The 24,648-nt window shown below is 30.8% G+C and overlaps 1 protein-coding gene across 1 annotated transcript in view; it reads left to right on the top strand.

Moving 5' to 3' along the window:
* The window catches only part of LOC129906797 (uncharacterized), a 135,211-nt gene that overhangs the window by 65,546 nt on the left and 45,017 nt on the right, over positions 1-24,648 (top strand). The window contains 1 exon segment of the mRNA XM_055982722.1: positions 15,975-16,214. Coding sequence (XP_055838697.1) covers positions 15,975-16,214 — 240 coding nt within the window.

The raw sequence follows: 24,648 nt of genomic DNA, 5'->3' as shown, positions 1-24,648 counted from the left end.
GATTTCATCTTTCAAGACATTTCAATTAAAAAAACTTATTACGCTTTATTAAAGTAATTATTTATTATAATGAAAAAAAATCATTGATATATTATATATTGACAGTCGTATTTATTAGATTTTTGTCTACTTATACACTACATAACTTTTTTCAAATTGTTGGAAATATGCTTTATTTAATAAAATTAATAATCACATTATTAGCGTTTAAGACAATCTTCTTCTTCTTCCTTTTTCTCGGCGCTGTTATGATCTCGATGTCGAGGGGATCATAACTATCCCACGTAACTGCTTCACACTAGTGATCTGCCTGTGGGGTTCGCCGGGTTGACCTCAGAAATCGGCGGCAAGCCTCCCGGTTTTGTATTGTTCCATTTCTAAGGCCAACTGAATGCTGGTGGTTTTGCATTTGCTTGTACCAGGAGTTTTTAGGCCTACCTTTCTTTACGTCCCTTATCTTGGCGGACACTTTGTGGCGGAATAAAACCAAATTAGTCTCATTAATTGTAGCTAATTAAATGCTAATTTGTTGCGCAAACCAAAAATTTGTAGCTCGTTTAGTTTTTGAGTTATTGAATTTTCCGCTAAAATAAGACTGAAGTTAGCGGACGAAAGTAGGAAATTAAATATTTTTTTGATGCCCAAAATTGTAGCTAATTAAATGCTAATTTGTTGCGCAAAAATTAATTTTGTAGCTCCACCCAGTCATTTTTTATTTAAACTTAAAGATTCAGAAGTGCACTTCCGGTTTGACGAGGCCAGTGGAGACTTTTTGAAAAAATCACTTTTTTAAATTTTTTCTTTTGCCATTAATTGTAGCTTTTGAATACATTATTTTTGATACAAACCCCAATTTTGTAGCTCAAACCGTTTTTGAAATATTCAGGATTTTGTTTTAAAAATACACCTCAAAAGTACCCTTTCAAAATCCAAAAAAATGCCAAATTCCAAAATTTTTTCTTCCAGAAATTTGAAGTAACCTAGACTAAGACGAAATCCAAAAACCTCGATTTTGTAGCTAGATTAGTTTTTTTGTTATTCAATATTCCGCTAAAATAAGACTCAATTTCATATGTAACGGTCAAAATTTTCAAAAAAGTTGAATTTTCAAATTTTTTTCTTTTCTAGAAATTGTAGCTTTGCAAAACAAAATTTGTTGCGCAAAAATTAATTTTGTAGCTCCACCCAGTCATTTTCAATTCAAATTTGAAGTTTAAAAAGTGCTCCTCTCAATCATTTTTTTTTTTTGTTTTTTTTTTTGAAAAAAAGAAGTTTAACTAACTATTAAATAAATATTTAAAATAAAAATTGTCATTCCAAACATCAGTTTTGAACATTGGTGAACAAATTAATTTTGTAGCACTGTTTTCAGAAAGTTAAACAACTTACCCGGAAGCGCTAAGGCGTTGTTGCATTCCACATCGCAACTAACAATTTTTCTTCTATAATGATCTTGGGGAACACCTGAAAAACTCATATAAGACTCGTAAGAATCAAAAAGGCGACCTTTTTTCACTTTTACTAAGCCTTAAAGGAGTACACATTAAGAATCCTGTCAACATTCTCATCAACAGCCGAAAGTGATATGTATTCGATCCTATAAGTATGCAAAGAAGGTCTTGGTAAATATGTATGGTATGAATATATGAACTATTATCATTATTGTGGGATACTGTTTCACGTAACGGTAACGGTAATGGTAGTTGTATGAAAAAATTCCACATCTGACTTTTATATGTCAGATTGGAATTGTTTTCATACAAGTACCGTTACCGCTATCCGTACCGCGTACCTTCCGGTGTGGGCCAGCCTTTAAGGCATGGCCACACCGGAGGGTACATGCGGTAGCGGTACGGGTAATTGTATGAAAAAAATTCCACATCTGAACGTTGATGTGTCAGTTTACTCCTTTAAGGCTTAGTAAAAGTGAAAAAAGGTCGCCTTTTTGATTCTTACGAGTCTTATATGAGTTTTTCAGGTGTTCCCCAAGATCATTATAGAAGAAAAATTGTTAGTTGCGATGTGGAATGCAACAACGCCTTAGCGCTTCCGGGTAAGTTGTTTAACTTTCTGAAAACAGTGCTACAAAATTAATTTGTTCGCCAATGTTCAAAACTGATGTTTGGAATGACAATTTTTATTTTAAATATTTATTTAATAGTTAGTTAAACTTCTTTTTTTCAAAAAAAAAAAACAAAAAAAAAATGATTGAGAGGAGCACTTTTTAAACTTCAAATTTGAATTGAAAATGACTGGGTGGAGCTACAAAATTAATTTTTGCGCAACAAATTTTGTTTTGCAAAGCTACAATTTCTAGAAAAGAAAAAAATTTGAAAATTCAACTTTTTTGAAAATTTTGACCGTTACATATGAAATTGAGTCTTATTTTAGCGGAATATTGAATAACAAAAAAACTAATCGAGCTACAAAATCGAGGTTTTTGGATTTCGTCTTAGTCTAGGTTACTTCAAATTTCTGAAAAAAAAAATTTTGGAATTTGGCATTTTTTTGGATTTTGAAAGGGTACTTTTGAGGTGTATTTTTAAAACAAAATCCTGAATATTTCAAAAACGGTTTGAGCTACAAAATTGGGTTTTGTATCAAAAATAATGTATTCAAAAGCTACAATTAATGGCAAAAGAAAAAATTTAAAAAAGTGATTTTTTCAAAAAGTCTCCACTGGCCTCGTCAAACCGGAAGTGCACTTCTGAATCTTTAAGTTTAAATAAAAAATGACTGGGTGGAGCTACAAAATTAATTTTTGCGCAACAAATTAGCATTTAATTAGCTACAATTTTGGGCATCAAAAAAATATTAAATTTCCTACTTTCGTCCGCTAACTTCAGTCTTATTTTAGCGGAAAATTCAATAACTCAAAAACTAAACGAGCTACAAATTTTTGGTTTGCGCAACAAATTAGCATTTAATTAGCTACAATTAATGAGACTAATTTGGTTTTATTCCGCCACAAAGTGTCCGCCAAGATAAGGGACGTCCTTTCTTTCTATTTCGTGTTGGAACGTTGTATGATATTGCTTTTTTGACGGGGTTCTCAGGATCTCTCCTTTGAACATGGCAATACCAACTGAGTCGGTCGTGTTCAATTTTTTGGGAGATGGTGTTTTTAACATGAAGGCTTCCTCGGATCTTCGTACTTCTAATTCTATCAAGCTTTGTTACTCCTGCTGTCATACGAAGCATCTTCATCTCAGCTGCCGTTAACTTACTCTCATACTTTTTGTACATTGTCCAACATTGTGAACCGTATGTGAGTGCTGGACGCACAACTGCGGTGTAGAGTCTTCCTTTCAGCTTAGGGGGCATTTTTCGATCACAAAAGATGGCAGAATTTTCCCGCCACTTCATCCACCCTACGCTTACGCGATGATTGATATCGTCATCACAAGTACCTTCGTTATTTATCATAGACCCCAGATATTTAAACTTTTCACACTTGGGAAGCACTACACCATTCAAATAAATGTCAGGAATAGGCCTGTGTGGATCAGAAAATGGGCAGCATAGGTATTCTGTCTTTTTCGCGCTTATGCGGTACCCACTACCTTCTAGAACATCCACCCATACATCAAGTGCTCGTTGCAGGGATATCGGGTCTTCACTTATGATGGCTCCATCGTCAGCAAAGAATAACTGATGCACTTTTGGGTCCGTCACTTTGCCTTCAAGCAGGTAATCAAGAACGGTAATAAAGAGCAGAGGACTCAAGACGCTTCCCTGGTGTACACCTACTGTGATTTCGAATTCTTCGGTGACTCCAGCTGCACATCTTACTTTAGTTACTGCTCCATCATACATGTCCATAATTATCCGCACATAGGTTTCCGGAACTCCTCGTTGTCTGAGGGCCACCCATATCAGATCTCGTGGTTGTCGATCGAATGCTTTTTCAAAATCAACCAATACCACATGCAAATCCTCCAAGGAATCTCGATGTTTTTCCATAATGATTCTTATACTCTGGATTGCATCTGTGGTTGATTTACCCGCAACAAACCCGCACTGGTCATCAGATAGCCTTATTATTTTTCGCAGTCGGCTACCCAAGACTCGCTCAACGATCTTCATGGTGTGTGACATCAGCTTAATCGAACGGTAATTATCACAGCTTCGAGTATCACCCTTTCCTTTGTATATTGGAAGAAGGTAACTTTCCCTCCATTGATTAGGCATTCGATCACCTCGTATAAGCTTGGAAACAAGAACCATGAGCCATCTAGACCCGATGTCTCCCATCTTTTTCCAAAACTCTGAGGGTATTTCGTCTGGCCCAACAGCTTTTCCCTTTTTGGAGTATTTTACAGCCTCACTAACTTCTTCGACTGTGACATCGGATACTTCGCTTAAGTTAGGTGAAGCTATTGGAAAGTGTAGCCTTGGAAATTGTTCATTTAGAAGTTCGTCACAGTACTGTCGCCACCTGTGGAGGATTTCGTCGTTTTCCACAAGTAGTTAGCCTTGAGCATTGTTAATAAACTTCGGCGAACAGATCTCCTGAGCATTTCTTCTTCTTTGAGCGGCTATTTTGAAAATGCTTGCGCCCTTATTCACGTTTTGTCGTAGCTCTTGAATAGCACCAGCAGTCGGGGTAGAAATTTCATCTAGCTCCCGATATAGGTCTTCCGTATTCTTGGCTTGAATTTGGGCACATATCTTCTTCGCTTCTTTCTTGCAGTTTCTGTATTCCACTTCGAGGCGTGACTTTTGCTCTGTATTATTAGAGGGGCACTTCGACCAAGCTTTGAAAGCCATTTTCTTTTTACTTACAACTGCTTTAGCTTCATCATTCCACCACCATGTTTCTTTGCCTTGTTGGTTGTGTCCTTTTGAAACCCCTAACAGTGTTTTGGCTTTTTCTATGCAAGTTCGCTGTAGGAGGTCCCACATACTTTGTGCTGTACTCTCTTCATTTCGAAAAATGTTGGTGTTGTTATACAGATAGTTTTGCATATTCGAAATAAAAGCTTCGCCTTTTTCCTTATCCAGATTATACCATTTAATCTTCCCAAAAGTCTTTGTCTGTTTGTTGTCGTTCACTGTCTCCATAAAAAATTCTGTCAGTAGGAGACGGTGTTGGTGGGCGATCGCTTCTCCCAGTATCACTTTACAATCCTTGACCCGAGGTTTCATGAAACTAGATACCAAATGGTAATCAATCTGGGTCTCATTTCCACCACTGCTGTAAGTGACCAGGTGTCGGCTTTGTTTGATGAACATGGTATTTAGTACGATAAGACCATATGTTTTGCACGAGCTCAGGATGTCTTCACCAGGAGAGTTCCTAGTGCCGTATCCGAGGCCTCCATGGCAATCTTCATAGTCTTCGTTTGTTTTCCCGACATGTCCATTTAAATCTCCGCCCACGAACAAAAACTCTTCCTTTGGGATGTCCTTAAGTAGGTTGTGAAAATCAAGCCAAAATGCATCTTTTTCCACCTGCTCACATCCAATTTGGGGAGCATATGCAGTGACAATATTCCACAACTTTCCTTTAATCACCAATTTAAGGGACATCAAACGGTCACTGGATTTCGAAATGGATAATATGCTGCCTAAGAGGTCTTTTGTAAGGATGATTCCGATTCCGTTCTTACCCTTTTCCGTTCCATAGCGTTTAAGACAATCTACTCTTTTGTATAAGTTTGACAGCTATAAGACAACAATAAACAAGGTTTTTGATCACATTTTCCAAATTTAAACAGTTGTATAAAGTTATACAAAGTTTATATATAAGGGGGTTAATATAAAACGTTTTTTTGTTTTTGATTTATATAAGGGTTACTTACAAACTTTTTTTAAGAAAAAAAAAAATGTGTTGTTATCGGTTTAGTTTTTTGGAGGAAAAGCAGAAACTTAAAACAAATTGTTTTATGGAAAGCAGATATGTATGGTCAATAATGATTTTTGAAAAAAAAAAAAAAAAAAATGGTAAATTAATATTAAAGTTTTGTAAAATGTAAAAATGTAAAATATTAAAGTTTTGTTAATGCATTATGTAAATTTTATAAAAAAAAAAATGTAGAAAAACTTTAAATTTGATTTTAAAATTACTGAAAAATTCTTTGAAATCGTTTTTAGCTGCATTTCTAAAGTAAGGAAGAATTTTTAAAATATTTTTTTTTAAGAAAAAATGATCTTTCATGCATAAAAATGTTTGAGCATTTTTCATAAATTACTTCTGAAAGCGAAATTTTAAAAATATCAACTCTTTAAAAAATTGATTTTGGAAATAAAAATGTTGGCTAATTCTTTTTTAATTTGTATTGAATTTTAAAATTTCATATACATGCCTACTGCATCCGCACAAAAAAAAAAAAACGTTGAAATTCGTCGATTCTTAAAGGACACCTAAGGTCCAAAATCCATCAATTTTTGTCTTAAAAATAAAATTTTAAATTGCCCTCTAAGGAATCCCTAAAAACTCATTGCTTCAAATTTGAAGAAAATCATCTCAGTAGTTTAGGCTGAAGACCACCATACAACCAGGCAGACAGAATAGCGGTTTGATTGTATTGTAACGATCTTTTGTATCTCAAGATAGATCTTTTTAACAAATAAATAGGTATCTACAAGTTAAGAAAAGTCTTATTGACAAAAGAGGAAACAGATACAGAGAGCATTCTTTTAATTAATTAATTAACCTATTGCTTTCCCTCCAAATTCTTACCATAGTTATAGACACTTACATTGGCTTTTTTGTATCCCTTATTGTAACCCATATTGTATCACCAATTCCGGCTGAGAATTTTTTCACAGTGTTACTAATTAGAACACTGGTCTGCACTGAAAATAACTAAATTAAAATAAAAAATAGTTTAATAAGTATTTTTGTGTGTTCATTGCGAAGTAATTGCATGGGCACGTAACTTTTTGAAATATTTTAATATGAACCAGGCCAAAATCGCAGTAATTGGGTATTTTGACATCCAATTACATGACTGTTATAATTTTTTTTGCAAGACTTCTTATGTAAGGTCTAAAAGCCATGGTTTATCTTCTAAATTACATATCTTTCTTTTAAAAATAAGTTTTGTTATCTCGTTCTCGTAGTATTCTTATTCTTTCATTGAGCTCATCCTTGTACCTTAGTACCTACTATAAAAGCCAGAACACATTTTATATTGTGATTTTTTCTTTAATTTTTAAAGTTTTTGCAAGTCAAACCATCAAACAGAGTTTTAAAAATATAGTTTTAAAAATGTAAATCAATTAGATTGTCTGATGCACTGAAAAAATTATTATTCTTAAAAACTATGAATCTCGTTCATAAACTCAAATTTATAAATTTTTAAGAAATATTCATTAAAGTTAAGCACGAATTCTCAAAAAAAAAAATTTATTTTAAGAAAAACTCATAAAATTTAAGAATAAGTTTTCATAAAAAATGTCCCATGGAAAATATTCACTATTATTTTCCATTCAGTTGTATTTTGAGTTAAAATAATTTTTAAAATTGACTTTTTTCCCTTCTAAAATTGAAAAAAAATCTATTTTTAAAATTGTAAAATGAATGTAAGGTATCCTGTATTCGGTATTAAGAACTTATTCTTAAAATTTAAGAATCTGTTCATACTTTTTAAGTTCGAAATTCATATTTTTCCAAAATTTAAGAATTAATTCATTAACTTTTTTCTATCTTCCCAGATGATGCATCCATTAAAAAAGTTAAATTAAATTAAAAATTAAATTTATAATGAATTTTATAACGTTTAAACTTAATAATTTTTTTTATTTTTAAAAACAATTTTCATTTTTTTGTTTTAGATTTTGGGTTGTTTTCTTTAGCTGTTTGTTTGTTTGGAATACAATTTTTTTTAGAAACAAATTAAAGGAATGGTAGTGTATTATATGCATTTATATAAATAAATGCTCAAATTTTAATGAAAAGTGTATTACATTTTAAGAAAACAATCATACAACTTTAAGAAAAAATTCATAGTTTTTATGATTTTTTTCACAAAATTTAAGCAACATTTCATTTAAATTTTTACGAAATTTATGAAAAAAATCATAAAATTTAAGAAATAATCTTAAAAGGTAAGAAACTTTTCTTAAACTTTATTCTTAAATTATAGAAAAAAAAAAAAAAATATATTTAAGAAATAATTCTTAAATTGTATGAATTTTTCCATAAATCTAAGAAACTTTTCTTAAACATGTTCAAAAATTTTCGAATTCGAATTATGAACAGAATAGAATTCTTAAAATTTAAGAACTTATTCTTAAATTTTAAGAAAGATTCATTCCCTTATGAATTTGTTCATAAAAAGATTCTTAAATTTAATGAATTTGTACATTGGCTCATTTCCCATGAATTTTTACATTAATTTAATGTACAAATTCATTAATTTTATGTAACTTTTTGGTTTTTTTCTTGAGGCGCGGGATTTGGTAGATAGTGCGAAATGCCTAACCTTATTTACAATATCCAGGAACCCGTCTTTTTTTAAATTCATTCAATTCTAGTATTATTTTTGTATTCACTTAGAAATTGCGTATATTTAGTTTTTTTTTTTTATATTAATTTTAACCTCTGATATTTTGTCTAAAACGCGAAGAAAATTTTGCAAAATAAATCAATCATCAAAATCAAAGTCATCATCATCAGTCATCACCTTCCTCAACATCAGCATCACTATCAACGTCATTAAGCAGCGCCAGGGTGCTGCATATAACATCATCGCTCACACTAATCCCATTTGAATTCTATCAAATTTATCATATAAAAACTTAAATGCCAAAACACTAATCGGCAATTTGCCAAATGCAACAATTTTCACAGGAAATGCCTTCTTACACAGTGCAAATGGATTAGACAAGGATATTTTTCTATTTTTCACTTTATTCTTTGTATATTAAAACGATTAAATAAAAATCTTATTCAATATAATTTATGAGCAACGAAAATGAGTGTCTTTGAAAAGTTTAATAGTTTTTTTTTTTTTTTTTAATTTTTTTGAAAGCCATTAATTTTACCTTCAAGAGCTTACATTGTAAAGATAAAGTGGCAGATATTTCAGAGTATCCAATATGCATTTGTAAATGGTGATTCTTAAAGCTCAAGAACTATCTAAGCTAAGGGTATAAAGTTTATTAAATTAGAAAGGTTAAATTCCAACTTAAAACATAAGGTCATTAATTTTACCCACAAAGAAATTGCTTGCTCTCAAAATATTTACAGTACACTCTTAAGTCTACCCTTGAAGCTAATGAGCTAGCTACAAGCTTTAACCATCCCTCTAACAAGCTGCGTATAAGTTCAGACAAAATAATTGGATTATATTTTTCCTTGCAATTACTTACAATATTGGAACAAGTCAAAAGTACAAGTCACAATAGTGTGGCAACAAATCGCTTACAATTTTTTAACAAACTTATCATAGAAGCTAGTTAGAGTGCGGTATACACGCCTTTTATATGTCTATCGACCGGTCAAGCCGACAAGAGAGAGAAGCAAACTAAACAACACAACTATAAACTCAACACTAAAATATGCGAAATCAGTGAAGCGTCAACTTTTGTATGTTGATTGGATTTTACCGGCGGCCGCGGCAGTGACTATAGCAAACCTTACATTTATAATATTCAAACTTACAACAAATTTTAACTGCGGGGCTTACACGTGGTTCTATATAATAGAAAAAGCAAAAAAAAAAAAAACAGACTGTCTGCTACCAATGATAGCATTTTTATTCGTATACATAATTAAGTGTGTACCTAATGTCTGTCAAGCAGTCTGGCAGTTGTTTTGCTTGAAACAACAACAACAACAAGAAAAAAAGTTTGTAGCCTTTTTTGCATAATTTTATGGTCAGAATGTTACCAAATATAGAAAAAACATTGTAACAGAATCAGATTTATCGATTAACGATAATAATCAAAAAGCTTGTTGCTTTTAGACTTTTTTTTTGTATTTTTTTGTGTAACCCTGTTAAGCCTAGAGGGATTGAATCTAGTAAATTGTCTATTTCGAATCGAAGGTGTGGCGATAGAGTTTTCAATTAAAATTTGCAATTAGCCAAGAAAAATGTCAACAAGTTATTTTGATTACCTACAATTTTTTTTGTCTTGTCCGCGACTATCTGTTGCAGAACATTCACTTTGGACTGGAATTCAAGTATTATACACATTTTGGATCATGGGGACTTTCATTTGATCACTTCATTTGGACATAATAAACATTCTTCCTTTTTTGTTAAGAAAAGAATTTTGTGTTAGCCAGGCTAAAATAGAAGTCTTCCCAACATAGGTTTGAGAATAGGTTGAGTTAAACAAATAAAAGATTCTAAAATCAATACTGGCTATTATTATAGGGTCAAAATAAAATTCCTAACTTAAAGCTTTTGTTCAAATAGCAATTAGAGCTTAAAGTTTGAAACTTAAAGTTGTAAGCGATCTTAAAGAATACCATTGATTTTGATTTTTTTTTTTTGCTAACTCACTGCACAAAGAATTTCACATAAATCTTTACGATGGTTTATTGTTTTTGATTCAAAATATACATTTAAGACTCTAAGACCCGTTTGCTGAATCGAAACTTAAGCATTTAAGTTCTACATAAATCCTTATGTGACAGTTTACGCAGAGGAAAAAGTAGGGAATAAGAGTTTATGTTCAACATAAATTATTTAAGTTTCTATTCAGCAAATGGCCCTAAAAGATTTACCTTTTTTTCGTAAAATGAGCTTGTACAATGGTTTGATCAAAACATTTTTGTGCATTGAAAAAAAAAGTGTATCAATATCGACGATTTTTAAAAAGCAATATCTTGTAAACCATATAAGAACTACCGAAAATTGTACACTCAATACCACTATTTTTTTTAAACTTTTCTTTTGACTCGGAAATCACCTATAAGGTTAACAGCCTTAACGATTAAAAAATATGTGCGCTTTCATAAATTTGGTCATGCTTTTGCAATAATTAAAATGCAGTACTGGGTTGCACGTATATCCTCTTCTGGCAAAATTGCTTAGTATCGTAAAGCTTTTCATGTAGAAAAATGACAAAATATTAATTTTAATTCAATGTTATAAAAAACTAGCTGACCCGGCGGACTTCGTTCCGCATTTTTCTTGTATTTATTTTCAATTTTTGGCTTTGTAATGTGTTAACCTTTTCAAATACAAAAAAATCGGGCCACAACTTAATATATGGAACACAAACATAAAATTGTATAAAGTATTAAAAAAAGCAAACCATTTGTCTGATAGCTATCGCTACTAAAATTTGATAATCCAGTCAAATAAGGGTTTCACCTCGGAATGAATGCTAATAGAATTTTTTTTTACTCAATACCTTCGTTTTGGCATTCTATAACATACCTCAAAAGTCTAGAAAGTCGCGATTTTCAAGCTAAAATCGCGAAATGGAGATTTTCAAAATTTCAAGAATTACATAACTTCGAGGCATTTTTTAATGCTGATTACAAACATTTTTTTTTTTTTTGATTTTTGACATAAGTTATAGAATATCCGAACAAAGATACAAATAAAAAAATTAGCCTATCAGCACTAATTATAAGATTGTACCAGGATGTTTTTTAGTGCATATCCCAAAATTGTCCCTTTTCTCAAAAAATACCAATTTTTCATAGGTATGAATGTTTTTTTCATTGTATTGTTTTGATTCTTAATGATAATGAATATGAAAACCTTCATGAAAAATTTTGTCCCTCTACCATAACTTTTAAGGGTTTTTCGGTAGTAAGTTTGCAACTGTTATAATAATATGGGTTGACAATTAAAAAACAGGTATAACTTTTTTTAGAGACGTCAGATTGTCTTGATCTTGTCTAGATTTTTTGGCATCAGCATTAAAAAATACCTCGAAGTATTGTATCATATGTGAATATAATACCATTGTCTTTTATTGCTTATTTTGAAAATCTCCATTTCAAGCTTTGACCTTGAAAATCGCGACTTGCGGACATGGGATTTTTCTATACTTTTGAAGTATGTTATATAATGCCAAACCGAAGGTATTGAACAAAAAAAAATTTCTATTAGCATTCATTCCGAGGTTTACTCCTTTTTTTCACCTTATTTGACTATGTATCATGATATTTTTTGGCTATTTAAGAAATTCAAAAAGTAGCAATCTTTTTTTGGAAATTGTAAAGAAACCGACTTAAAATGAAAAGATTCCGTCTTAATTCTATAAATACGTCTAAATATTAAAATATTTTCTTAAGAAGATTAAATCATTTTAAATTAATGCGGAAATTGTATTAATAAATTGGTAGCTGAAACAACTTAAACAAATTTTAAGTTTCAGTTTATCATACCAATTTTCAACTGTGAGATATAGCTTAGTGGTAAACAATTTTAATTGAGGAAATAACATTTTAAAGAGTTAAATCGTGTTTGTTTTTATTAGCCTTGAATATGAGCTCTTTGAACCCCATCAAATATTGCATTTGGTCATATCTTGACAGCAGCGCCACGTACCAGATCTAACAGGGGCGTACACACCATTGGGGCAAGTGGGGTGGTGCCCCGGGGCCCCCAACACGCCAGGGCCCCGTAAGGAGACAATTTAGAGAAGGCAACTGGTTATAAAAGTATCGAAGCAAAAAGATAAGATACTTGACATGAATCACTTCGGACACAAGAGAGACACATTATATTTTTCAGTGAATTGGTAGCCAGTCACATAATATTTCATCTAAAAAAAAAGTATTACCTTAGGGGTCCCAAAAAAAATTGCTTTTTTGAAAGAAAAATTAAATATTATCTTGGGGCCCCAAAAAATATTACTTACATAATTTTAGCGCCCAACAAATGATAGGTACATCAGGGGCCCCAAAAAAAATAAGTGGGCGTATACGTCCTTTTTTATTTGTTCTTATTTTCTATATCAAAGGGGCCCCAAAAATGTAGTCTTGCCCCGGGGCCCCGACAACTCAACGTACGCCCCTCGGTCCAACTATAAAACAAAGCCTGTCTCGAATCAACCTTATCAAACGCAAAAAAATTCATAAAAGTCTATACAGCCGTTCGGACTCCAAATATAGAATTTAACTATAACTTGACAACAGCGTCAAGTCTTTCTATATATAATTTGACAACAGCACCACCTACCGAATACAGTTATAATTTACAAAACATGGATGGAACTTATCACACAAACGAACTTTCACAAAAATCTGTCAAGTCTTTCGGACTCCAAATATGAAATTTGTCTATAACTACTTCGGCACAAGCGCCACCTACCGGGTCCAATTTATGAAACAAAACATGTTTCGATTAAATTATATCAGAAACAAAAAGTTTCACAAAAATCAAAATATGCAATTTTCCTAAAACTTGACAACAGTGCCAACTACTGGGTCCAATCATGAAACAAAACTTGTCTCGAATGAACCTTGTCATAACACAAAATTTCACAAAAATCTGTCCAGTCATTCGACCCCACCTATAGAATTTGCCTATAACTTGAAAACAGCGCCACCTATTGGATCAAATTATAAAACAAAACCTGTAACGGATAGACCTTATCAAATAAACAAAATTTCACAAAAATCTGTTCAGTTATTCGACCCCAAATATGGAATTTGCCTATAACTTGACAGCAGCGTTTCGGATGGACCTTTTCACATATATTTCACACAAAATTTCAGAAAAATCTGTCTAGTCGTTTAGGAGTAGGGTCACAAACAAACGCACAGGAGAAATATTATAATAGTTATGTAGATACAAACCATAACTCTGATTGATGTGCCAATGCTTTACTTATTTGTCCTCAATGAAAATCAGAGATATACATTTTATTTGTGCAGTCCATATGTGGATTTAATATCACAAGACGAATAGTTATTTGTTTCACTCAAAATCAGACTTTTTTAATTATTTTGAAAGCTTTACAAATTTAGCTTAGTTAAAATTTTTAAAAAGCGAGAGTGGTTTTTTACTCGTACATATTGACAGCTATGTAAAGATGCGAGAAAAGGTATTATTTTTTTTGATACAAACCATCTACATATTAATACCTTTCAAACAAAAAAAAAATTACCAAAATCGGACCAGCCAAACGCGAGTTTATCGGCCACACACACTAAACGAACTCATTTTTATATATAAGATGTTAAAAAAAAATAAAAAAAGTTTCTCAAAATAAAAACAAGGTCTATTTAATTTAAATGACATTGCATTTATTTATTATGCAAAAAATGATTTTTAGAAAAAAAAATTTTAAATTAGTAGAGAATTTTATATCTAATATGTTTATGTATGCTTAAAATTTTCAATATTTTTCAAAAACAAAAACAAATTAGTGTGCTATTCAAATACAATAATTTATTGACAGTTAAAAATAAAGTTTCAAAAAGATTCATAGCCCCGTTTTCAAAAAAACAGATTAAAAAAAAAAAAAATAATTTTTCTAAAAAAAAATCCAAATTTTTGTTTTTAATTCTTTAGTTACTAAAACGCTTTCTTGTAAAAAAAATCGTTTAAATAGGTTATATAGCTTACGAGTAGGTCAGAAACGAAGAAAATGGTTCTATGACAGGTTAAAAATTAACAAAATCGTGTGGCCCATTTTTGAGGAAAATAAGTTTTTTTTGGCACAGAAACGTTTAAGTGTTCTTAACATTTATATTATGTAACTATTAAAAAAAAGTTATCTGATGAGCCCAAGTGAGCTCCATCAGCTCGAGAGGTTTAAAAAAAATTTTACTTTTTCGATTTAAAAAATTTATTTTTCCACATATTTGAAATTTTTGTAAAAACCTACATTTTTTTTTTAATTCGAATTCAAGTGACAAAACGCCAAATTTTTTTTGTGTTGTCTGAAGGCTGTTAAAACCTATACTAAACCAATAATTTATCCAATAACCAATCTGATTTATTTCAGCAGTCATAGAATTTAAATGTACTTATATAAAAACAATTTTCATTAAATTTATGTTCTTTTAAATGGCATACAAATTTTTTTTTCCAACATAAAAAAAAAAAAACTTTTAAAAAAATACTTCTTTTGAAAAACAGCTGTTAAGATTTAATTTTTGCCTATAAAAATTCTAAACTAAATTTTACACTAATTTTTAAGTTTTTATTTAATTCCTTATAAAATCATTAGTTTTAAGTTAATCAAAAAAATAATTAAATCAAAACAGCAAAATGATATAACACTAATGTTAAGAATGCTATTTTTGTTTTTTTTTTTTCTTTTCTTCAATTTATCCAAGTCATTAATTTCAGTAGACCTAGGCCCAATTTATTCAGACTCTATTAAATTCAAAATCTTTATTAAAAATGAGAAATTTTAAAATTATTTTTAATTTTTAATTAAGACTTTAAATATAATGGACAGTGAATAAACTGGGGTTTTATCAAATTAAAAATCAGTGTAACAATATTGTGGTATACATATTTTGTTTTAAATCAAACATCCAACTTTTATGGTGCTAAAAAATTATGTTACTATCATAGAGACTGAGAAAAATTTAAAAAAATAAAACGACATAACCTAAAAATTGTTATCCTCGCTGAAAAACAGTGAATGCACAAGAAAAGATATTTAGGTATATTACCTGAAACTTTGATTAAGAAATTTTTTCGGTCAGGCCAATACTTTAGTAGATATAGACCAATACGCGTTTTTCAAAATGGGGGATTTCGCCACAAGGTTGGCATCCCAAAAACCAGATTTCAGATTTGAAAAAATCAGCGTTCCTATATTTCGTTTTTTCCTAACTTTCCTGTACTAATTTAATCTAACTTAATAATTTGAATATATTCTAGACTTTATCAAATTAAAAAAAACACCGTAACAGAGAAATTGTTAAAGATCAATAACATAACTTATTAAATACCGAATGTCTTAAAGAATCGCTATGAATGACTGAAACTGTATTCACTTTATTACTACAAATTGCTACTCATCTACACTCTACAATGTAATTCTACAAGTCATATATTAATACTTATCGTATATTTGTATTTTATTTTTAGCGTCCTGTAAAAAGGTCAACTGCATGAATGGATTGCAATGCGTCGAAGATCATTACGCAATACCGCACTGCATTGTTTGTGCAATCCAATGTCCAGCTGACGACAATACCAAGAAGATTGACCCGACACGAGCCGTCTGCGGCGTCGATGGCAATACATACAAAAGCACATGCGATATAAATCGCATGGTCTGCAAGATCGGACGTTCGATTGCCGTTGCATACCCGGGGCCATGCCGCGGTAAGTTATACTTTTTACATTCTTTCAGCATCAAATTGGCTATGAATATTATATTATTATGATTGTTATTGTGATTGTTATTGCTTTCTGGCATTAAGTGGAGTTCATTGGGCAGTAAAGTGATCTGCTGCTGTTGCTGCTGTGTGGTGTGGAATAGTGGCAGAGGCATCAATTCGTGTATAATATCCACACAACAACACGCAGCATAACCGCAGCGGTATTTCCATTGTAATCATGTCGTCTTGATTAGCTGCCCGGGTTGCGTACAAATCAATCTTGTTAATTGAAACAAACTTACATGTATCATGTATGTTGTATGCACAATGCACATGCATGCAACAGACAAATAGACAGACTGAGATACAGAGAGTATAGATTCTGGATGGCGCAGGCCATCAGAGCGATGTGCGCATTGATTGCAACTCATGCACGTAAGGAGATGAAACCGCAATTACACTGATTGATCTGCAAATTAGATCGAATTACCGCATGCACTCTCTCAGAAAAGCAAAGGGAACGGATAGTTGATCGGTAGATTGTGTAGATCGTCATCGTCATCGTAGATAGAATATTTATTTTATTACAATGCAATTGACTTATAAAACTGTGCTTGGCAACAAAGTCTCTTTTAGCCACAGCCCTCCAGCGCTAGCAGCTTAAAAGGGGACTTAATACTCTAACCAAAGTTACAAGCTTCGAGAATACATTGTATCGAACAACAAACTGTGGGGGTTTGTCTTTGTGGTTTGGTTCAATCAAACGTGAGGAATTGAGACGAGCAATCCTCAGTTTAATATAAATATTTATTTATATATCATTTATTAATGGAACTTGGATAGTATTCAATTCCACCGGTAAAAGAATTCAGTTGCTGCAGTGTCTTTTGGTTTCTTTCGTCTGGGTTTGGAAGTTGTTAATTATGTCTTTGAATAATAATTTCCTTATTACTGGTTTGAAATTAAAGAAATCAAGCTAAGTTACAATGTAACATTGAGTTAATTAAACGAAGAAGAAGAAGGAGCTTCTTAGTGATGAAAGGTTTTGTAATAGAAATTCATACTTATACTAACAGATGTTGAAATTAAATTTTTTAAAAATCTAGATACCTATTTTTAAATTCAATTTTTAAAATATAATTAATATATTCTTACTAAAGGAAGCTTCAAGAAAATTTTAAAATATCTTAAAAACAAAACAAAAAAAAAAATAAAACACAGAATAGGTAAACTACACTACTATACTACGACTATACTAATTCATCCACTAAAATATATCAATGAAACCAAGCTGATTTCGTATTTTGATTTTGAATAAGATAGGCATTTGTCATTCTTGTGACAAATAGAACGATTAACTGGTCACTGTGGCGTATACGTAATATTTTCTTTTTATGAAAACTTAAATATAAATAGTTATTATTAAGTTTCTATCGCTGACCAAATAATCTAAACATTTCATTTTTTGAGTGATAATTTTTCATATCTCTTGCTTTATTACTTACACTTGTGACTCAAATAACCTTTTTATTAGCTACGCATTAAAAAAAAAACCCTTCTGGCTTGAAGATATCAAAAAAATGAGAAAAAAATTAATTTTGTTTGTTAACAAATAAAAGCTTTTCTTAAAATTTTTTTTTTTTTCAAAATTGTTGGAGCAGTTTTAAAAAAAACCTAATTTTGTATAAATAATTCATAATACAAACCAAAATTGAAAAACAAAAATCAATGTCCGGTTTTTGAAAATTTGTTTTTCAAAAAAAAAATTTCATAAATTTTATTTTTGGCTTATATATTAAATTTATATAACTGCTTTTTCACAAAAAGTTTAGTTTAAATGGAATTAGCAGTTTCGGAGAAAAAAAAAAACGGTTCTATGTACCGTTAACAATAATTTTCAAAAAAAGTTTTTTTTTATTAAAAGATAAATCTTGTCTTAAAACTTACATTTAAATATTTAACACATTCGTTTTTAAGAAATTTCAACTTTACATAGCACATTTTAGACGAATCTTTGTCGTAAAGGTTAATAAAAAAAACTGATGTATCAGGGATTTGCCTAGACAAAGTGTTTTCGATGTATTGAATTTTTTTTTCAAAAACAACTCTAACGATTTTGTTTTTAAATTTTTATTACACATAAGAGCTTTAAAATGAAAAAAAAAAAAAAACAGTTTTTTACCTCCATTAACATGCCATAGAACAGTTTTTTTGATCAATGAATTTTTCGTAAACAAAATTGCCGATTTCTAGAACCTAGAATTAAAAAAAAAAAAAAATTCAAAAGACACATTTTTAGATTTTTAATTAATATTTCAAAAATCAATTTATTGAAAAAGGGTTGGCGAAGACGAGTTTTATGTGTTAAGTAATATTTTCTTCAAAATGATTTTAAAGTAATTACATTATGGAATTTCTTAAAAAAAAAAAAAAAACTATGAATGATTCGTAATTTTGTACAATAAAAACCCTTAACATTAGAGTTACTTTTACTATAGCAACCCATTAGTGCATTTTTTTACTGTAGGCAGATCCAAAATTAAAAAAAAAATCGCAGTAATTACAAATACCTAATTTTTATTTAACCCCTTGTAACCCAACATCGTAAATTTTAAAATTAATAATGTCAATCGAAAGGGCTTTAGCTATAATAAAACACGTATTTTTTAAAAATTCAATAAATTCATTATTTGCTTAGTTATTTCGAAATTTACGCAGTAAAAAAAAAGTTTAAATAGTTTATTTTTGTATATAAATGCAAAAATTCAAACAAGAAGCTATCTAATATTTATTTTTAGGCGCATTCCTAAAATCCAAAAATAAAACCCCGTTAGTTTATTTACGAAAAATATTTTTTCTGAATTTCGTAGTTTTTACATAAATTTGCTTGTTTTTCAAAAAAGCCAAACTTTCAACATTAACTGCGAATTAAAAACTATTGGTGCTATTTATTAGAAATATGGCGCACTATTTCGATAAAGCAATTCTTAAAGATTATGTAAGAAGCTTTAAAAGAATAAAAATATGTTTTTCACAGCTTTTGGGCGATCTTTTTCGGTTTGTTACAGAAATGTCACATGGGGCTACAAGGGGTTAACCTAAAACATGGTAAGCAAAAATGTGAAGACATGCTATTTTTTTTTATCAAATTTTTGGTCAATTTCAAAAATGTAGTAGTAGCTTCGAAACTTTATTTGGTTTTGCTTTAATTAAAAAAATGGAGCTCCATAGAGTTTGAAATAATATCCTCAATTAAAAGATCCAGATCTAAAATTATTGTATCAAATGCAAAACTCGCCTCTAGAGAACAGAAGTTTCGTTACTTAATTGATCTGTTTCAATGTTCATGATTTTCTTATTTCACTTCTCTTAATAAATCGTGTTTTTTTTTTTTTTTTTTTTTGGAGTTGTGACACTATCCGTCTCAGCTTGCAATATCCTTAATTAGCATTATTTTGATTTTTAAAACAAATAAAGAATAACTTGGTTTAATTTTGGTTCAAAAAAAAAAAAAAAAAATGCCAACAAATATTGTTAGTTTTAATCTAAAAATTATTTTCAGTCTACATGTGTGTTGCTTGTGATTCAACCGATTTGTTAAGAGATATTCAATAAACGAAAAAAAAATTCAATTCAACTAACTTTTTATTCTGTTTTATTATTTTCGCATAGAAATATAATAATTGACAATTCTTGGTTGTTTGTCTATGTAATTTACAAAAAAAAGTACGTATACACCCCAGTGTACTATTTCAAGAATCCAGTTTGTTTTTGAATTTTTCGAAATTGTACTTTGATTGAATGTAAATAAGAATGAATTTAATACTATGCTAGCAGAAAAAGGTCAATAAAATGTCATAATAAATATTTTTTAATAAAATCATAACTTAAATATGCGACAAAGCTACCTGCACTTCTCTTATAGTTATGATTAATCTTCCAATTTCCACTTGACCTTTTCATAGGTATTATAACTACTCATATTTCACCCTATCAAACACTTTGTTCGTGAGTGTCCTACTTAATAATAAGATGCTAAAGATCACACCTCTTTTCTATTCCCACGTCGGCATCGTCGTCATTCCACCACATTCCAAGGTAAGTCTAGTCTCTGGTGTGAAGTCTGTATCATAAGTCGCATCGTTATTTTGCCATAACAAAAGTGTATGACATTTCCGCCATAATAACACTATCACGACTACTATTTTCCCTGCCGATTTCATATGACACCATATTGCGTCCTAAATTCCAAAGTTATATATAGTCTCTCGAGTCATAGGTCAAGAATGGATATGTTTTTGAATGATACAAAAGTCATTTAACTTTTGCATTCGACGAAAAAAAGTGATTTGATATCAAGACATTGACGCCACCACAAACACTTTGACAAGACATCACTTGCTGTTATGATGGCTGTATAATGGAGCCCATAACAGACGACCGATAACATAACCATAACATCCAGACAGCTCTAAAAAGAAACCCTATACACAGAGGAGGTTATATTGGTTAGTCTAGAAGTTAGCCAGATCACAATAGTACAGGAAAGATAGACTTTTTTGTGGAACGAAATACAGGACGGCTGAATTTTTCAAATCTGAAAAAAGGGTATTAGAAAAGCTTAAGTCCTGGTTTTCGGGACGCCACCCCCCTGGCGAAATCCGCCATTTTGGAAAACGCGAATCACTCTATATCTCCAAAACTATGGATCCTATAGAAATGGTTGTCAGACCAAAGTTCTTGGAAATTTAATTATCTTTTTCTTTGTAGTACATTATTTTTCTCAGCGGGCAATAGTTTTGAGGTTATGTTGTTTTAATTTATTTTTTTTCGGTTTTCTTAAGATTATAACAATCCCAGTACTAGTTACATAATTTTTTAAACAGTAAAAGTTATAGACCATCAAATTTCCAATAATTTGGTATATTTTCAAAAGTCATGCGATGTATGAGTCGAAAGTTATTGAATTGAAAACTATAGTCTAAGTACAGGGAAATTAGTAAAGAAATCAGGCATTTTGTGGAACGAATTAAAGGGAGGCTGATTTTTTCAAACCTGAAAGAAGGGTATTAGAAAAGCTTAAGTCCTGGTTTTCGGGACACCAACCCCCTGGCAAAATCCGCCATTTTTTAAAACGTGAATTGGTCTATATCTCCCAAACTATTGGCTTGATCGAATAAGTTACTGAACCAAAATTGTAGGTAATATAAATATCTTTTCTTGTGCATGCACTGTTTTTCAGCGAGGACAACACTTTTTAGGTTATGTTGTTTTATTTTTTATTTTTTCTGTTTTTTTAATTTTTCTCAGTCTCTATATTAGAAACATAATTTTGTAGCATCATTAAAGTTGTAGAATATCAAATTTACATTAATTTGGGATACTTTTGAAGATTATATGACTTTTCAAACCAAAGATACGGAACTTAAAGAGCAATCCCTCTCAATATTTTCAAAAAATATACTAATATGTTTTTGCATAAGGTATGAAAAAAAGGCTAAATCGGGTACCTAATGTAAAACAAGAAAAATATGATATGAGGGGGAGTTATTAAGGTGGGTAATGGTAAAACTTACAATATTGAGGTACACAAATTTTGTTTTAAGTCAAACATCATACTTTTATGATGCTAAAAAATTATGTTTCTATCTTCTACTGAGAAAAATTAAAGAAAAAAAAAACAGAAAAAAATAAAAAATTAAACAACATAACCTAAAAAGTGATATCCTCGCTGAAAAACAGTGCATGCACAAGAAAAGATATTTATATTACGAATAATATTACCTACAATTTTGGTTCAGTAACTTATTCGATCAAGCCAATAGTTTGGGAGATATAGACCAATTCGCGTTTTAAAAAATGGCGGATTTTGCCAGGGGGTTGGTGTCCCGAAAACCAGGACTTAAGCTTTTCTAATACCCTTCTTTCAGGTTTGAAAAAATCAGCCTCCCTTTAATTCGTTCCACAAAATGCCTGATTTCTTTACTAATTTCCCTGTACTTAGACTATAGTTTTCAATTCAATAACTTTCGACTCATACATCGCATGACTTTTGAAAATATACCAAATTATTGGAAATTTGATGGTCTATAACTTTTACTGTTTAAAAAATTATGTAACTAGTACTGGGATTGTTATAATCTTAAGAAAACCGAAAAAAAATAAATCAAAACAACATAACCTCAAAACTATTGCCCGCTGAGAAAAATAATGTACTACAAAGAAAAAGATAATTGAATTTCCAAGAACTTTGGTCTGACAACCATTTCTATAGGATCCATAGTTTTGGAGATATAGAGTGATTCGCGTTTTCCAAAATGGCGGATTTCGCCAGGGGGGTGGCGTCCCGAAAACCAGGCCTTAAGCTTTTCTAATACCCCTTTTTCAGATTTGAAAAATTCAGCCGTCCTGTATTTCGTTCCACAAAATGCCTGTTTTTTTACTAACTTTCCTGTACTACAAGACAGAAAAAAAAACAGAACTCGTGTCAGAATGAACTTGCACACATTCATGTTAATTACTTTGTTAGCCAAAGTTGCGTAATCGAGATGAAATCTGGCTAAAAATTGGCAGACCTTAACGAATGCAACCGCAATGTACGAGTAGAAGTTGCATTGAGACTAGTGTCAAGATGCATTTGTTGAGCATAAGTGAATTAGTGGAATTACTACCAACTCGCACCATAGACAGACACCATCATCAGCCAGCCAAGCTAGCAGCGGCTAGATTTTTTACATCTAAATGTGGCTTTGTCAAGGAAATCTATTTTTTTTTGCAGAACTTAAGAATAATCAGACATTGTTTTTTATCTTATCTCTCTTTTTGTAACTTGATTTTAAACCACAGAGTATACTGGATTAAGAGAGACTGATTGATATAAAATTACTTGTTACTCGTCAATCGTCATGTTAGTGTGGTATTGTTTTTTTTTATATGTGTTATTGTTTTAATGATAAAAGATTAAATTACATTTTGTTGTTTAAATCTGTTAACATTATTTTTATTGATGATTTAGTCTATATTTAATAAGTTAGCAATACAATGTTCTAGTGTGGTAAACAATATGCATGTCAGGGCATTTGATTTGTAATTGAACATGTGAAATAATATTGACAGTTATATTTTATTCTAATTTTTCACACAATAATTACGATATTGTTCAAGGGAAACCAATAATTATTGAGATGTTTAATGAATAGATTCTTGTGATAAAATGTATTTTCAAGGTAAAAGGAGCAGGTTAGAAAGCACATTATAAGAATATTCATTAATTTCTAATAAACTTGTAAAATACTAAAATGCTACACAGAGAAAAATAGACCACATAAAATAGAACAAAAACAATAAGATTTCTCTATGGTTTTCATCCAAGAAGGAAACCTTATTAAAACAATCGGGTTTTCCTTATTGTTTTAAAATCTGCAAAAAAATAAAAAAAAACGATGACCAGGCTGGGAATCGAACTGGAGACTTCAAATCATTAGTCGCCCACCTTACCACCTGAACCAACCTGCCATGAAAATAATGATCGCGATTTTTGTTCTAGTGCTAAGTTGCAAAAAAAATCAACTTTTCAGTCAAATTTTAATAAGATTTTCTCTATTAAAAATAATAAGAAATCTCCTTAAAAAAACCTTATTAATCGTTGATTTTAATAAGATTTCCTTATGACATTTCATACATGGACATGGACGGTAAAACAATATGGCAATCTGTTAGTTTTTAGGGGGTCATATTTTTCTCTGTGTAACAACATTAACAAAATATCTTAAGGACTTATGTTTCCCATCCTGCCTTGACTAGTCTTGTACAGATTCGATTTATTAGAATTTTGTTAACCTCTGAGGCTAAAAGATTCTCACTACAAGATGATCTGTTAATAAAAACACACTATGTTATGGTAAAATGTAGGTACAATATTCATTCTATAAGTGGAGGGAATCAAGGCTACTCAAATGGTGAGAAAAATGTGAAATCAATGCCCACACAAATTTGAGCTTATCCCATTTTATTCTTATACAGAGAGAAAATAACTTTACTTCTGGTATATTTAACTTTATTTCTGGCATAACTAATTACCTATAGTGTTATAAAATATCAGGCTTGTAAAAGAATGCAATCTTTTGTGAATGCAGTCATTGCCATTCAGCTACACAATTTCAACAAAAGATTGCATTCATTGACTTACACTTGAGACTTAGACTTCAAATTTTGCAATCACCAATCATTTTCCATGAAATGATTGCAATCTTTTTTTTTCCCCAATCAATTGGCTGCATTCAAATGATTGCAGTCTTTTGGGACTGCATGCAGTCTTTGCATTCTTTTTGCAATCTTTCCATTCCTTGGCAGTCTTTGCATTCCTTGGCAGTCTTTTGCATTCATTTGCATTCCTTGGCAGTCTTTTGCATTCATTTGCAGTCTTTTGCATTCATTTG

This window comes from Episyrphus balteatus, chromosome 1 (genome assembly GCF_945859705.1).
Source record: "Episyrphus balteatus chromosome 1, idEpiBalt1.1, whole genome shotgun sequence".
NCBI classification, from domain to species: Eukaryota; Metazoa; Arthropoda; class Insecta; order Diptera; family Syrphidae; genus Episyrphus; species Episyrphus balteatus.
The sequence above is the reverse complement of the archived record's forward strand: the minus strand, read 5'-3'. Positions and strand labels throughout refer to the sequence as shown.